A 17,811-nucleotide genomic window follows, 5' to 3' on the forward strand; every position below is an offset into this window, starting at 1 on the left:
TCATTATAGTCGGGGTACTTAAAATGATAACGTTTATAATGTTAGACACCTGAATTGACCCAAAAAAATTTATACACCTTAATAAGAAAAATGATATAGTTTAGACATTTTTCTATTATAGATTTTTTTAATATGGCTAATTATTAAAATACAAATTTTAAATTTTGTATCAATAATAATATTATTAATGAATTACAAAATACCATTTTGTTAATTTAAAAATATTATATATAAATTTATTAGATGATATAATTTGAAATGTAAGAATCATAGTTATGGTTGTTGCAATGATTTGATCTGATCATCTCCACCCGGTAGCCATGTAGGGAACAATGAAGCATTATTGTTATTACATATAAAATATTATTTAATAGGTTTTCGATTAATTCTTTTAGATTTATTTATTTTTGTTTTTCAAAATAATAATAAATAATAATTTATTTATAAAATTAAATTTTCCTTCATCAATATACTAAATATTTTTATCATTTAATAAAGTAAGTTGAATCCATGAGGAAATCTCTGACTATAAAATATTGCTTTATTGAGTATCCGACTATTAAAAGTTACAAAATGATTCATCAACTATAATATGTTTCTTTGTTGAGTCTCTCGACAATTAAAAATTACAAAATGATCACTCGACTATTTATTATTATTTTCTAAACCTTGTCATTCTCTGTTAAAAAATTAATGGTTGTCTGAGTTATACGTTAATATGATGATTGAGATATAATAGTTGTTTGAGACTACGAGAACATATTTTATTATATCTCACTCAGTAGGTTAACATACAGCTCAAATTATCGTCCAATTTTTAACAAAAAAGGACGAGTTTGGAACATAAAATAGTCGGGTGACCATTTTATAGTTTTTAATAGTAAGGGGACTCAACAAAGCAAAATATTATATTTGGTGATTATTTTATAACTTTTTAATAGTCAAATGACTCAATAAAATAACATCTTATAATTAGGGGACCATTTGTATACTTTGTACCCTATTTTATTCTATTCAACTGATTCAATCAATTTATTTTTTGTTTTCGCTTAATTTTTTAACATTTTCATTCGTAGCCAATTGAATATCATGAATTAAACCGATCAAATCATTTATTTTCGATTCAGCCAACCCATTCAGACAACATTGATCCTCCATAACTACTTCAAATCAACCTTGGAGAGTCCAATTCTTTCTAATACCACACCATTGATTGTAACAAATAAGAGGCGTTCCCCACCAATGGAACATCAGTATAACTACACCCATAAGCTAGAAACGACCCATTGTGGCGGCCACTGCTCACCAAAATTAAATGACAGATCTAAAAATATTTTTTAATTTAAAATATATGTATTAATAAAAAATATTCGTATGAGATAATTATAAATAAAACTTTAAAATAAGTATTATTAATAAAAACATAAAAAATTAGAATTTAAAAATAGGAACGTGTTCATCTTGACTTGCACATAGATACGCCACTGATTGCAGTGTTAACAGCGCTGCACATCTAAAACAAATGGTTACAAACAAACGCTTGTAAACCACACAAAATGTGAACCACTCATGGTGGTTTGTGCTATAGCTGTCGGTTGAAGCCAATTGATGTAGGCCATAGACTTAGTCAATATATCTTATGGGTACTGTTACTTTCCATTAATCCTTTGCAATAATGAACAATCTCTGTTCTTGCCCAACTTTATTCATGAGAATGAATGTTTTACAAGTTCTAGGGTTTAATTCTGAATTTCATTTATCTATTTTATGAAAACTGAAAATTTAGTCCCTCTATTTTTATTTATAAAACTTTTAACATCGTATTTTATAAAAATTGAGAAATTAATCCAGCTATTGCTAAATTGATTCGACCTAAATACGTTGATTTATTCGAATTTTTTAATTTATTCAAAAACTTTAATCGGTTTCAACAATTTACACTGTCAATTATTAATTAATGTATGAAAATCAAATATAAATATGTGATACTCATTGAAACTCAAACCGATTAATCTAATTTAAATATTAAATTAAATACTTCAAATATAAAACAATTTAATCTAACTAACTGATTTAATATCTTATTTTATTTTAATCCTAATATCCGATACAAAATTTTTACTGTCAACCCAAAATCAATTCTACATAAAAAAAACAAATTTTCCAGTTAAATATTTATTTATTTGTAAGATGGGATTACCTCTAAGCCAAAATGCATGATATTGTTAATTATTTATCATGGGTGTTTAAAATTTAGAGAAATTTAACCATTTATATTATATAATCTAATATAAAAAAAGTACAAAATACAACATGCTGATTGTAAGGCTTAGCAATAGGATAAAATTGATAAAGTTTCAGAGCATATAAAAGGCTTAGTACGCCATTTTTGTGCTATATATATACATATATATATATATACATATACATACATATACATATACATACATATACATATACATACATATACATACATATACATACATATATACACATATATACATACATATATACACATATATACATATATATATACACATATATATATATATATAATATATATATATATACATATATATATATATATATATATATATATATATACTGGGTCGGAGCTTGGGTACGTTCCCCATGTGACATTGTCAGTAGACACAATTTCTTTCACAAATATGACTGTTAAAACCTGCAATAAGTTGTCCTCTGTATCAAAAGTATGCCTATCCGACTCCACGCCGAGTGTCTCGTCGCCGAGTATCTCGGCGAACGAGACGAATAAGGTAGACCAACAGTTACTTCTCATGCTAAACATTTGAAAGAATGGGCAAGACAAGATAAAGAATCCCACGACAAAGAAGACATCATTGGAAAGAATTCCCGAATATCAAACCGATCGATGTTATTTTGACTCTTATTTTTTTTTTTTGAACACTCATGTCTTGACATAAGTGGTAACATAGTCCATAGCAGTATTAAATCACCAAAACCATCGTTCGCAGATTTATATAAGTCGGACAAAAAGAACCGAAAGAAAAATCCATAGCAAGCATCCAACATTGTAGAGAAAGACCAGTCATATAGAGCACTATTATGTCATCATCCTGAAGACGACAGAGAAAAAACAAATGCATTCCGAGTTATTGTACTTAAAATAGTATGGAATCCATGAGCGGATCCGTTATAACATGCATTGACCTTAACCGATGGCAATCAACTTGTAAAGTTGAATTTCAATTCATATTAAAAGCCTAATCAGTCTCCTTGTTGAGATAAAATGTCAACTACACCACAGAAATAACACAATTGATCTTTCAGATAAAGCTTAGAAATTGCTTTCTCAACTTTAATCTAGAGGGGCAGGCAAATGTGAGACTGCATTGATACTAGTACAGTTTTTATTGACACGGAATATGAATGGGGAGCCGAAAGCTACAGTGTTCACAAGGTAACATAGCAAAACACGGAATAAATTATGGGCAGGCTCATATCAGTTTCTAAAATCATTTTTTTGCGATAGACAAAAAATGGTTAAAAAGACCATCCCCTAGTTTTTCTTGCTCTATATCCCCTTACCTACAAAAATAGCACACACATCCCTTGAACATTAAGCTGAATTGGTACCAGTTTAGTCTGATATTCTGATCTCAACTCCTAAAATGTCCTTCACCACCTCGTATGTCACGAATGCAATAGCTATTGATGGTACAACCTGGAAAAAATGAAGGGAACAAACAATATTAATTATTGACAATTGAAAGATGTATTTTCAAATTCAATTGCATAAATAAAACATTAATTGTATTAGAAAATCATGCAAAAAGTAATTGCAAGTTATCAAGTAGGCTCTTTTCAATACTAGATAACAACTTCTACAAATAATTTATTCCTGGGAAGACAAGCCATTTGCATCAGTGATGAAAAGTAGCTTCCGGGGACAAATTTTTAAGGGCATATGCAAGATAAGACTTTGTTGCATCCAGCAAGATCATGACTAACATTTCAGCTTTTAAGCAGATCTCGGTTTAATACAAAATCACGCAGAGGTCTTGACAACGTCATAATATTTGATCTATGATCATGCAAAATACATAAGGATTCTTTTTCTTCTGGCATTTCATGAAAATAAAAAAGAATAGCATGAAAATCTTTCTGGTGCAACCTCTTTCTGAGCTATCTCTGATCCAAACTAAAATTTACTATCAATCAAATGGAAAAAAAATGTTATTCCAGCATTTATCAACAAGTGAATAAAATAAATTACTGACCTTCACAGAGTTAGGGACCAGACCCTTGTATAATGCTCCAAAACCCTCATGCCTAACAGTTTTTCTGAATGCATCAATCATGCCAGTATATTCAAGAGGAGCCTTATTCCTCCCATCACCTGTGACAACTGATGCCGCATCTTTCCATCCTACCATTTGCATTCTTCTACGAATGACATCAAGAGGGTAAGCAACAGTTTGTCCAACAGTTCCAGCAGCAGCCCCACAAGCAAGCCTGGTTGTCACACTCAACTCAGAGTCCTCAACAAAACCAAACTGGGGATTTTTTATTAACCAATCTTTTAGAGATTCATAGACAGCAAAGTTCAAACCCACGTACGGTATCTGCAAACATAAAATGAGTTCAAAATCAACAACACAACAAATAAAGTAAAGCATTCTCTTTGTCGGATAATACAGTAATTCACCAACAGTAAACCAGATGATCACTTCAAACCACCCAAAATGGGGGGAAAAGCATTAAGCACAAATTCACAAGAATGTGATGGCACTGACTAAGGACTAAAGACCAAGAAAATTAAAACAAAAAGGTAGGAAAAAAAACTACAGAAAGCTCCATAATAAAATTCCCTGGAAGGTGATTTTACTAAGAGCATAAGTTCCATTATCATGTGACCCAAGAATAAAGGATTCTTCACCCCTCCCCAATTCTCTCTCTCATAAGCTCTTATGATCTGCCAAGGGATGACCTCATCACAGCATGACATTCAAAACCATTGAACTATGAAACTCCAAATAGAAGAAAATGAACAACTCACAACTCCGATGACAGAAGGAAGCCAACCCTTGTACAATGCCCGTGGGCCTTCTTGCCGCAACACAGTTGACAGAGCATGGAACATACCTCTGTACTGATAAGGAGAGTTCTCTGTCTGCGATATAAAAAATTAAAATATTAATTACTCAGGTAGCCAAACTACAAGGAAATTCCCTGATGTTGAATTAAAAATTAAAACAATTTTCAAATTTTCTTCTAATTCGAATAATTCAAATAAATAACAAATTTACTGTTTACCACAAAACAGTCTCTTTGATATTGATAAATTGAGATCGATTAAAGCCAAAAATTGAAACATCAAACATCTTCCAAACTGAAACAATATTTAAGAGATAATACCTGTACAGTAAGCCTTCCTCGTACCATGTCCAGTGGGTAAGTTGCAGACATGGCAATTATTCCAGCACATGCTCCAGCTCCAAGGCGTAAAAGAGGAGTGAGTTGAGCATCTTCTGCAGAATTAACAAGGAGAACCCATATATGAACATCCAAGATTTCAAGGAAACCTGTGTATAAGTTTCATATAATTCTAACACTGACCCTAGAGCATGTGAGGGACAAAAGTCACAATGTCTTAATTAAAACATAAATTATAACTTAATTCTGTATGTAATCAAATAATGCAAACATGTGATAAATTGCTCATTGCTCAGAAAGAAGTTGATTAAATTAGCAACAATACCATTGCCTGTTTGCTGTTGATACAAATACAGGATTCCCCTGTCACAAAAATAACAAGGAACAATCAGCTGAGAGAAACGCACATTTATTTCAGTTCACAACTTGAACATGCATTTTAGGAGTGGTAAAAAGAAAAGAATTTTTCAGCCTCAAGGAAACTTAAGGCTGATAGGTTGCACTAGCTCAACCAAAAGCAATCAGTTTTAATCAGTGTCGTCAAAGCGTACACCTGGGAGTTATCCTCAGTGTCAAACAACAAAAATGCCTCAAACCCTTACAAAAAACGCATATTTGATTAGGTACAAATATTATACACTTAGGCATACTCTTTTGTAAGGTGATAGGCACAAAAAAGGCCTCTCAACATTATTTTTAATTTCATATTTATTTAAACCTTTTTTCCATTAGTTGTACCTGTAGTAGCAAAAGGGGGGATAATATAAAATTTTCTACTTCTCAATATTACTCAACAACAAACATAGAACCAAAAGAAAATCATGCTTATTGGAAAATGAAAGAAATAGAAATTGTGCAAGTTTTGTAGATAAGCTGGACCATTATTTAGAGTTTATTATCATAGATACCTTAAGATTATTATACATGCACACACACTCTCTCCCTCCCTCTCTCTCTCTCTCTCTCTCTCTCTCACACACACACACACACACATAAACACACACGTATATAAATACACATATTGCACCTTAGTCAACTCAGACTAACACATTTTTTGTGCCTTACGCCTCAAGCAAGCAGTATAAGTACTCTAGGGCTTCAACTGCACCTTTCCATTCTTGACAAACTGGTTTGAACTTTTCCATGCACACACACTCTCTCCCTCCCTCCCTCTCCTCTCTCTCTCTCACACACACACACACACATAAACACACACGTATATAAATACACATATTGCACCTTAGTCAACTCAGACTAACACATTTTTTGTGCCTTACGCCTCAAGCAAGCAGTATAAGTACTCTAGGGCTTCAACTGCACCTTTCCATTCTTGACAACACTGGTTTGAACTTTTCTTCGTTCAGTCACACAAGGACTGGACAGTGTTCAACTGATCATCAAATTTTAGGGAACAAGTAAACATTAGCCTAAAAGACTTAACTAATTTCAGTATGACAGTCACTCGAACTTCGCAACACAGAGATAATGGACAAGATAAAATCAATCAACCAACAGAACAATAAATAACAAGCTGAATTGAACAGAATTCAGAAACCCCACTTTGAAGCTTGTTCGTAACTGAAGAATTTGACCGCAGAGTTCGGAACAATCCGTGCACAATTAGTACCATTGCCTTTGAATAATCCACGAAAACCTTCCGTTCTCCAAATGTACTTCAAGCCTTGAACCGTTCCATTGTATTTTATACTATGTGGATTCTGAACCTGCATTAGTTTCCCCACAAGAGAAGTCAATCAATTCAGAAATAGAAACATTCATCTTTCTCAATACAGTAAAACTCAAAGAAATTAAACAAAATAAACCTGAAGTAATATCTTTAAACGTTCCAAGGGAGCAACGGCAGTTCGTGACCTGCATGTAAAAACAATATAGATTAAACGAAACATTTAATTAAAAAAAAAACTCCAGATATTCAAATTTATTCTCCGTCGGCACAAACAAAACAGTCCTAGTGAGAAAGAGAGAGCTCACAGTCCACCGGCGACGCCGCCGGCAACGAGGGACTTGCAGATGCTAAGAATAGCATAGCTAGGTGCCTTGACGCCCTCTCTCGCTAGCTTCGCTTCCTCGGCTAGATTAACGATCTTCGAAACCGCCGATTCGCTAGTCTTCACATCCTCCGAAGCCATTGAAACCCAAAAAATACAAAAAGCAATAAAAATATCTTTGAAGAAACCCTAAGAAATTGTTTTCTATGGTAGGCTTGAAGGGATCACGGTACTACACAGGAGGATAATCCGGCGATCGATATGATCGGATCTCCGAAGCGATTTATAGTAAAAAGAGGTTCCGCATTTCTCTCTTTTTCCCTATATTTCTAGATTTTTGTGTGTTGGTTCTTTTTAGAGAGAGGTGTGGTGGACTGGTGGCGGCGGCTGATTCGAGAGCTTGAGATTATGGACTATTTGAGTGCGTGTACTGCCAGTTGATTTGAGGGCGCGTGTGTTTGGTGAAGTTTACTGGTGATAAAGGATTTGGCAAGAGGTTTAGTTATGCCTAAGGTTACTCATAACCAAGGCCAATGTATAAGAAGGACGAAGGTTACTACTGTAATTACAATGAAATATATATTTTTTAAATGAAGTCGTTAATCTTGTTAAAAAGGATTTACACCAAAACTAGTTATCTTAAATTAGAATTCTTATCCTGTTGATATTGAACACTCGTATCTCTAATATTTTCGATAATAGAATCCGAAATTTCAAGAAATGATAACAATTCTTTTAGCACCGAGATCAAAAGAGTTCGTGTAATAAAAGTTGTTGAAAGATCTCTCAATTGCTTGGTCGAAACTCACCACAACAATCTGAAAGATAGCTCTGAGATTTTGATTCATGACTCTTAAGAGGATTTTGAAAGTATATCTACTAAGGAGAATAAGACTTGTTGATCGTATCTAGCTTATTGTGACTTACATTGTATGTCAAATAATCATATGATTTATTCTGAATTAGTATGGAAAAATATCAAAAGAATTAAATTGATGAAATTAACGAAATAATGGTAAAATGAGATCGAGAGGAATCGATCTTATGTCCTAAGCTACATGTTGCTATAGTGGCACGCTACATGTAGCGTCGAGCTACAATTGCTCTTCAGACTGGAGATGCATTTGGCGCAGGACTGGAGACTCCACAGTGCTTCAGCAACTCCACTCCAGCGCAGCGCTGGAGTTGCTCTAAAGGGCTTTGTAAACATTAATCTCTTTGTTTTTTCAATTCTATGAAATAATGAATGAAAAAAATATTTTTTCTTGATTAGTCATGTTTTCTTTAATCTTTACGATTATAACTATAGAAATCACTTCAGAGTTAAGACAAAATCATAAGATTAAAATAAACATCTAAAAAATAAATATATTTTGTTTGAAATTTCAACTTAAATAATCGGAAACAAAACAGTCAATAAATAGTATTTAGGATATTTCTATAAATAAAACAAAAACATTATTCATTATTATTTTACTCAATAACAATAACAGCTCTTTTAGAATAAAATTGGGAAAATCCATCCAAATCCAAAGCATCCATTGTAAGATAAGATTTTTGTGTTTTTATGTTGATGCCGTGTCGAAACATACCTAATAATTTAGGTATTAAACGTATGGTTTATTTAAGAGAATGAAATTTCCTACGAGATGTGTCTAAATCTCAGCTTTCTTCTTCCTCGTCTTCCACACCAAAAACTGAACCAGAGAAGCCACGGCGAAGGCACAAACAACCCATATAGCAATTATACCGAGTCCAGGGATGGGTCACCTCATTCCACTCGTTCAGTTCGCCAAGCGACTCGTTCACCAACATAGCATCAACGTCACCTTCATTATCCCACTGAGGCTCCAGTGGCTTCTTCATCGTGCAAAGCGGTATAGGTTGGCTCAAGGGATCATGGTGAACAGCTTCATGGACTTGGAAGGAGTACCAATAAAGGCCTTGCAAGAGAGTAAGCCACCGATTTACCCTGTTGGTCCTCTCGTTAATGCCGATTCGAGCCGTGAACCGGACGGCTCCGGTTGTATGAAATGGCTCGATGTTCAAGAGGTCGATTCGGTTTTGTACGTATCATTTGGCAGTGGGGGGACACTTTCAATGAACCAATTAAATGAGTTGGCTATGGGATTGGAAATGAGTGGGCAACGTTTCCTGTGGGTTATTAGGAGCCCAAATGACAGCGTTGCCATCGCCACATTTTTCCGCAATGAGTCACAAAACGACCCTTTTGAGTTCCTGCCAAAAGGGTTCATTGAGAGGACCAAGGATAGGGGTCTATTGGTGCCATCTGGGCACCACAGGCTCAAGTGCTGAGCCATAGTTCCACCGGTGGGTTCTTGACTCATTGTGGGTGGAATTCGACACTCGAAAGTGTGGTTAACGGGGTGCCGCTAATCGTATGGCCGCTTTACGCAGAACAAAAGATGAACGCTTTGATATTAACTGAGGATGCGAAAGTCGCATTGAGACCGAAACCTAACGAAAATGGCTTGATTTGCGGGGACGAGATTGCAAAGGTTGTTAAGGGTTTAATGGAAGGTGAAGAAGGGAACAGTGTTAGAACCAGAATGAAGGAACTTAAAGAAGCAGCTGCTAAGGTACTTGGTGAAAATGGGTCTTCCACCAAGGAACTCTCTCATGTGGCTAATAAGTTCATTCATCAAGCACTCCAAGCATCTAGGAACAAGAAATCCCCATCGTAGTTTGGCCAAATGGGATTTGAATTGTATTTCTCCAGTTTAGTTTGAATTTGAATAATCGAATTATACTTCTTAGCAATGAGCAATTATCACATGTTTGCATTATTTGATTACATACAGAATCAAGTTATAATTTATGTTTTAATTAAGACACACTTATATACATATTTCCTTGAAATCTTGAATGTTCATATATGGGTTCTCCTTGTTAATTTTTGGCTTTAATCTATCTCAATTTATCAAGATGAAAGAGACTGTTTTGTGGTAAACAGTAAATTTTTTATTTCAATTTTGTTAATTTGTTGTTTTAATGCTTTTCCCCCCATTTTGGGCGGTACGAGGTAGGAGTGATTAATGAGTTGAGCAATTCTTGAGTTGTTTAAACTTAATTCAGTTAAAATTAGGCCAATGTTCGGTTCGGGTTGACTTGATTCGAATTCAAACTCGACTTGAGACTTTAACAAGTTGAATCGAACAAAGTTTAACTCAATTCGATAAGTTCGTGAGCTGTTTGTTAATTTTTTTTTAATAATTTTGTAATAGTTACTTTAAAATTATTGCATTAAAAAAAGAAAGTCTAAATAACAATTATTAATTTACTAATAGATAACACGAAACATGTTAAATTATTAATTAATTATTACTATTAATTTACTAATATATTAATTTTCTAATAAACAATAAAAAAATAAATTATTAATTAATAATTACCAGTTTATTGAACCCAAAAATCAAATCCTAATTATCATACCTAAAAATTTTGGTGAACTTAACAAGCAATGAATTGAACAACAAATTTTTTAATGAACACGAAAGTAAAATTTTAATACGCTATAAGTTGAGAAACAATTTTTTTTTAAAGAACACGAGGCGAGTAGTACGCAACTAATCAACTCGTTTGATAATCACCTATAACCCCTTTTGTCCTTTGACTGTAATTCAATTTCTTTTGACCGTAATTAATTTTCCAACTAAAACTCCTGAAAAAGGGAAAAGTATACATCAAACAAACGGATCAAAGATTATGTTTTCATTAATCGAACTGCCTAAGATTTTTATGTAAATATCACAATGCCTAAGATTTTTAACGGAATATATATATATATTTTGATATTTAGATATGTATTCAAAGTTTAATTTAGTATATATATATATATAATAATAATAAAATAATAAAATTTAATTTTTAATTTAATTTGATATCAAAACTTGATCTTCTAGTTTTTATTACTTAAAAATCATAAATATCAATTTGAATATAAATATTAAATTGTTATCCATGAGGTATCAGATTTTAGCACTGTATATGCTACGAGCCTTCATTATCAAAAGGCTGAGAGTTTGAACAATACAATAATAATGTCATCAATTATTTGAATATAAATATTAAATTGTTATCCATGAGGTATCAGATTCTAGCACTGTATATGCTACGAGCCTTCATTATCAAAAGGCTGAGAGTTTTGAACAAATACAATAATAATGTCATCAAATTAAAACTAAATCATACTATACTTTGTATTTTAAACTATATTAGGTATTGTATTATGATATATTATAATATTATATTAAAAAAATTTATATGATCAAATGATTTAATGAAATAAAATATTAGATCCTTTAAATAAAGTTAAATAAAGTATAGATGCACTCTTTCTTATTTAAAAAATGATATATTAAATTTTTATAATACTTAACATAGATTAATTGATAAATAAATTGAACATAATTGATTATATATATAAGAAACTAGCTTATGAAAGGTTATATATGTTGAGAGATATGTGGTCGCTGTGTAGTTACAAGTTAGTTGTACAACTATAAGAAGTTGTTATGGTTAGTTAATAGTAGGTAGTAAGCTAGTACTCTTAGGCCCCGTTTGGTTCAAGATATAATTTATTCATGAGAGTAATATTTTTTTCCTGGGAGAATATACCCATGTTTGGATCATTCATATTACCAAGTGCCAGGAATGAAATAATACCAACAGTGAATTTTTAGTTAGCTTTCCCGGGAATATCTATCCCCCACCTCTCTTAGGTATTTGGTTATTCCCGTCCTCTGTTGGCTAAAATACTCTCTCCCCGTAAGCTTGCTTCTGCGAAGGAACTTTGAGCTCTTTGAAGCCTAATGCAAAAGCAAAAATGTCAAACTCAAATGCCCCAGAGTGCGTGGTACGAGGATGAATCGGAGTTGGAAAAGAAAGTGTTTGGAGAGGAGGGGAAGGGGGAAAAGGCTGTAGATGTTAGAAATGTGGAGGAGCTGAAGAAATTAGTCTAGAAGAAGATGGAACTTGGGGGAAGATTGATGTGCCAGTACGCTAAAGATTATGAATCATCGAAAGGAATGTCTGGGGATATGAAGATGGTTTTGGCTAGTCAGATGTTAGGGACGACTAATGATAAAGTTTCTGCCTTTTCATTCTTGGTTGCGGATAATCCTGTTGCTAATTGTTGAACTGCTATTATTCAAATTGCAGGGTTAGTAACATCAATAGTGTTTTTATGTTTCTAGTTTTCAGGCTGTGACGTATTCTGGTTTTGTAAATCCCTGATTTTGTTCCTTTTTTCTCTACTGTTGCTTGCTAGATGATGGATCTTGAGGGGGAAATCCCATGAGATAATCTCAGGTTTCTTTTAGATAGAATAGACCTGAAAGTGTAAGTTGAATGAAGTATAAAAATTTCGTATGATATTTAGTGCTGCATTTTCTTTTAATTCAAAAAGGAAATAGATGCTACCCTTTATTTCATGCGGCATATTCTTTTGCACCTTTAAGTAACTATTATGAGAATTTCTTTTGTAATTTTTGATCTCTGTCAGATGTTATGTTTTACAAGCTCAATTATGCATCAATTAATTTCCTTTTACACGAGGCTTTGAAAATAACTAGTGTCATCATCCTAATTGCTATTGGAAGCCTTTGAAATCTAAGGTGAGCGCTTTATAACTAGATTATATAGACTCTTTCATTCTAATTATGGAGTTTTTTGTTTTCTGCGTCCATGACACGTAGAGTTATGGTTGTTCTGTTTCTGGTATTGGATTGGGAGGTTCTTTTTGGTTGTAAAAATTAGAGGAAATTTTGCATTTGATTCTTATGAACACAAAGATAGACATTAAAATTTTGCATTAGAGGAAATTATGAAGGTTCTATTTCTGGTGTAGTGGTGTTGTTACTGCTTTGCATTGTGTAACAAGAAGAGAGGTTGTGGAAGTACAAGTTGAAAATTAAAATGTACGTATAATAGTTACATAGATAGACATTGCTCTTCACCAATCAGTGTTTCTTTCTGAAATTGACAATATACACATGTGCATCAATTCACACCAAACATTGTTTGCCTCTTTTATTTCCCTTTTTACTTTTACGCATGCCATAACAATTCTCAGTTTCTCGTTTATTTTAGAGTGATTGTCTAATGGTAGTGGTTGTAAGATGTGCCAGTAATTCTCAGTGTGAACTTTGTTATGAAGAACTATTCGAACGTTGATCAGAGCTTTATCTAGTGGCTAATATATTCTGTTAGTATGGCAGCATGAATTTCCAGAAATGATCTTAATATGAAGCTTTGTTCTGCCGTTCTTCCTGATCCAATTCTGAGTCCTTTACATTGATTCTTGGGATGTTGTTGGAATGTACTGGAAATGATTTGTAGGTATCGTATTTTTCTTAATTTTGAACTTCTTCCGAGACAACCTGTATGTTCTGCAGCTATGACAAATCAACAGCTAATGGATAGAGGAAACCAGATGATGGATGAGACTGATCAAGCCATTGACAAGGCTAAGAACGTACAAACTTTTGATGCATTACATTTTGTTAACAAACGCTGCATTTTCCTCAACCTAGAAATGACTTCTTTATTTGTTATTGTCATCATTCATATTTTATTTATTTAACATCATATGTTAACCGACTAGCAGAAGCGTAGAAGGAGCAGCGACCAACAGATGATTGCAACCAGGCAGTTGAAAATGAGAATGAAACTAACCCCGATTTAGGAAATGCTGGTAATCAATGGTGGGGGATCATAAAGGAAATCCAGATGATTGTTTTCGGTTTCATCACGTCTCTCATCCCAAGCTTCAACAACATAGAGTAGGCCATACTTCAGAGAACTGACAATCTTTTCCTTGCTAATTAATCATATGAGTAAGAGGAAAAGTTGAAACCGAAGTTTATATATGTGCAGTCGTTGTACGATGCTTGGTAGCCCCACTGCAGCTGTAACAGACATTTCTGTTTTATTTATGAACAACATGCTTTATGTCGTTTATTTTGTAGTTGAAATAGCAAGCAAATGAGATGCAGATTTCTTTGTAATGTAGCTATGGAAGGAGAGGCTAACTTCATTTATGGATTTTGTTTTCTTGACAGAGTTTTGGGTCAATTCTATTGTTGCTTACTTGACCGTTATTATTTTTTATTCATGTCAACATCTAAATCGATTTATTATTCATACGGAATCTTATAATCTGAGAATATCTTTTTATAATATAATAAATATTATATCTTAGATAACAAAAATAATTTATATTTTTTTATTATTATGAATATCTATGAAGAATTTTTACAATGTAAACATTTTTACATAAATTATGTAAAATTTAATATTAATTAAAATATCTTAAATTATAAACATTTTTATTTACATCTTTTTATTATTATGAATATTTTAGTTAAATGTTGATGTAAAATTTTAATATATTTTTACATAAATTATGTAAAATTTAATATTAATTAAAATTAAAATAATACATGATATATTTAAATACTCAATAATATATTATCAACAAATAGAATTTTTATATAAATATTTAGAATTTCACTTGTTAAAAAATATAAAACAAAGACAATTTTGGTAAAATATACATTCCAATAATATTTTATTCCTTCAACCAAACACTGTAATCTTACATTCCTGCCAAACCAACCAAACACATAAATGTAATATTCCCATTAATCCTATTCATTGGTAGTCTTTTATTCCCACTGATAATCTTACATTCCATGAACCAAACACACCTTTATATATACATTGTATTTCGGTAAAGTATTTTTTTAATAATACGAGGTATTTTTCTATATTATTGTTGTCATCTCTCGTTTCTGATCATCGTTTTCACAATTTCACCAATTTTCTTTTCTTTCTTGATTTCCCCCCAATTGTTACGAGTAATTAGGGAAGTTAGGAGTAATTTATGGGATTTGTATATTGTTTTCTTATTGTAGAAGATAGCATAAGTCATTAGGTTGTATATTTATACGTTGGTTTTCTATTCAATGAGAGATCTCTTGCCTGACTTTATATGGCACCAAAGCTTTGAAGATTCAAAACTTTGATCAATGGCTGGTGACTAGGGGTGTAAACGAGCCGAGTCGAGTTCGGGTATTGCTGAGCTCGACTCGACTCGAAAACTCTTAAATGGAGTTCGACTCTACTCGAAAACTCACGAGCTTAAAATTTTCAAGCTCGACTCGAACTCGAAATCCTGAACTGAAGCTCTTGAGCAGCTCGAAAAGACTCGAAATTAAGAAAAAAATTCTTAAACTTAACTCGATTGAAGTTTTAAACTCAAACTTGAACCTGAACCTTAAATATATGAAAATCTTACTGTATTTTTTACTAAAAAATCAATACATAAATGTTACTATTATTAATAATTTATTTTTTTAAAAATAAAATGTTAATAATTTATATTTTCGAGCTGCTCACGTTTTTCGAGTCAAATATCAAGTAGTTCGTTTCTGCTCGTTAAGAACTCGAGTCGAGTTCATTCGATCCGAGTATTTATCGAGTCTTGACCGAGTCGATCTCGAATAGCTCGCGGTCTATCTCGTCTCATTTACAACCCTACTGGTGACGAAGACACGCCGCTACAACCACCACCTAAAATAGATATATCTTCACCTTTTTTTCTCGGCCCTCAAGACAGACTTGGAGATTTTGTTACTCCAACATGTCTCAACGACACCTTTTTTTCTCGGCCCTCAAGACAGACTTGGAGATTTTGTTACTCCAACATGTCTCAACGACGACAATTACGATGATCGGGCGGCTGAAATAGAAACTATTCTTCAAGCACGGAGGAAATTTGGATTTCTCGGCGGCACGATCACAACACTTATTCCTCCATGGACGGATGAAGATTGGATTGCCATTCATGCCATGCTTGTTTCATGGACTTTGAACACCATTTTTTTTTGGATAAGTACTATGAACACCATTACTATCGAGGCAAAGCGTACTATTTCGAAATATAAAGATGCGAAACGTTTGTGGGATATTTTGAGAAAAAGATATGCTCTTGTAAACGGACTGACAATTCAACAACTAAAATAAGAAAATACTCGTTGTAAACAACCAAAATCAATGAGTGTTGCTTCATATTATGGAAAACTAACCACTTTATGGGAAGTTTTGCATCACCATGAACCAATAATTACATGTTCCTGTTGCTCTAATTGTACTACGGTAAAACTCACGAGAATAGACGTGAAAATGACATGTTGCATCAATTCTTAATGGGATTAAATGTTGAGTACTATGGACATCTTCGTGGCAACATACTTGCTCAGGATCCTTTACCCTCACTTAATCGTGCGTACCAATTGGCCATTCAAGATGAACGGGTGCAGACGGCTTCCCAAGTGAAAGATGAAAAGCCTGCAGACGTTGGTTTTGCTGTGCGTCCGAGTGGAAGGGGTAAAGGTTGATACATCTCACCTCTTATGTACTCACTGCAAGAAGATTGACCATGGGGTCAGTAACTGCTTCGAAAAATAAGCTATCTGGAATGCTGGGAGGAACGAATGAAACAATCTGGTGGAGCAGGGCGTGGTCGACTTTCAGCTTCATCCTTGCAATCGGCTGGTCGTGACCGGGGGGTACAGTGCGTGCCAATGCAGCAGTTGCTACTGTTTTTGATAGTGTTGCAGGACTGAGCAACAATAACACCACTTCAGCACCTCATTCAACATTTACGGCTGATCAATGGAAAGCTCCCGCAAGCGTGTTTGGTAATTTGACTATTTCCAATGATCTTCTGAATGGTATGTTCTATGAAAGACTTTGGATTATTGACACCGGAGCATCCAATCATGTGACAGGAGATATTTCATTTTTATTTGATATAAAAGACATTGTTGAATGTTCTGTGGGTCTTCCCAATGGTCAAAAGATCACTGCGACCAATGAAGGATATTTGAAATTGTCTTCTGCCATCACTTTACAAAATGTCCTTTATGTTCCAAAATTAAACTGCAACTTATTTTCGGTTTCATAATTTTGTGACGACACTAACGAAATTGTCCAATTTAACTTTTATATGTGTATTATACAGCACCAAACGAGGAAGCTGATTGGAATGAGAAGTAAGCAAGATGGACTCTACTACTGCAAGGAGGAAACCAGTTCTGTTCAAACAATCACCATTGACGGAGAGACATCTTCTCTTGGTCTTCGGCATAGTAGAATTGGGCATCCTTCAGACAAAATAGTGAAGTTACTTTCTCCTGTTCGTAATTGTAGGGGTAGTTTGAGTAATGCTTGTGAAGTTTGTTTTCGGGCCAAGCACTCTAGAGATAGGTTTCCTTTAAGCGACAATAAAACGAGACATATTTTTGAATTGGTGCACATTGATTTGTGAGGTTGTTATAGACATAAGTCCTGGGGCTCG

General features: G+C 33.5%; 1 protein-coding gene and 1 pseudogene across 1 annotated transcript; one reads left to right on the forward strand and one right to left on the reverse strand.

Moving 5' to 3' along the window:
• Positions 1-3,374: 3,374 nt before the first annotated feature.
• Positions 3,375-7,865, reverse strand: LOC120165484 (mitochondrial adenine nucleotide transporter ADNT1-like). Its single transcript, XM_039174986.1, has 8 exons — positions 7,411-7,865; positions 7,242-7,290; positions 6,979-7,142; positions 5,744-5,781; positions 5,401-5,513; positions 5,042-5,155; positions 4,263-4,607; positions 3,375-3,706 (listed from the first exon to the last, which is right to left on the reverse strand). Exons 1-8 carry the CDS (start codon positions 7,566-7,568, stop codon positions 3,623-3,625), a joined length of 1,065 nt encoding a protein of 354 aa, XP_039030917.1. The 5' UTR covers positions 7,569-7,865; the 3' UTR covers positions 3,375-3,622.
• Positions 7,866-9,188: 1,323 nt separating this feature from the next.
• LOC120165474 lies at positions 9,189-10,229 on the forward strand (annotated as a pseudogene).
• Positions 10,230-17,811: the final 7,582 nt, after the last annotated feature.

Source organism: Hibiscus syriacus, unplaced genomic scaffold (genome assembly GCF_006381635.1).
Source record: "Hibiscus syriacus cultivar Baekdansim isolate YM2019G1 unplaced genomic scaffold, ASM638163v2 tig00111582_pilon, whole genome shotgun sequence".
NCBI classification, from domain to species: Eukaryota; Viridiplantae; Streptophyta; class Magnoliopsida; order Malvales; family Malvaceae; genus Hibiscus; species Hibiscus syriacus.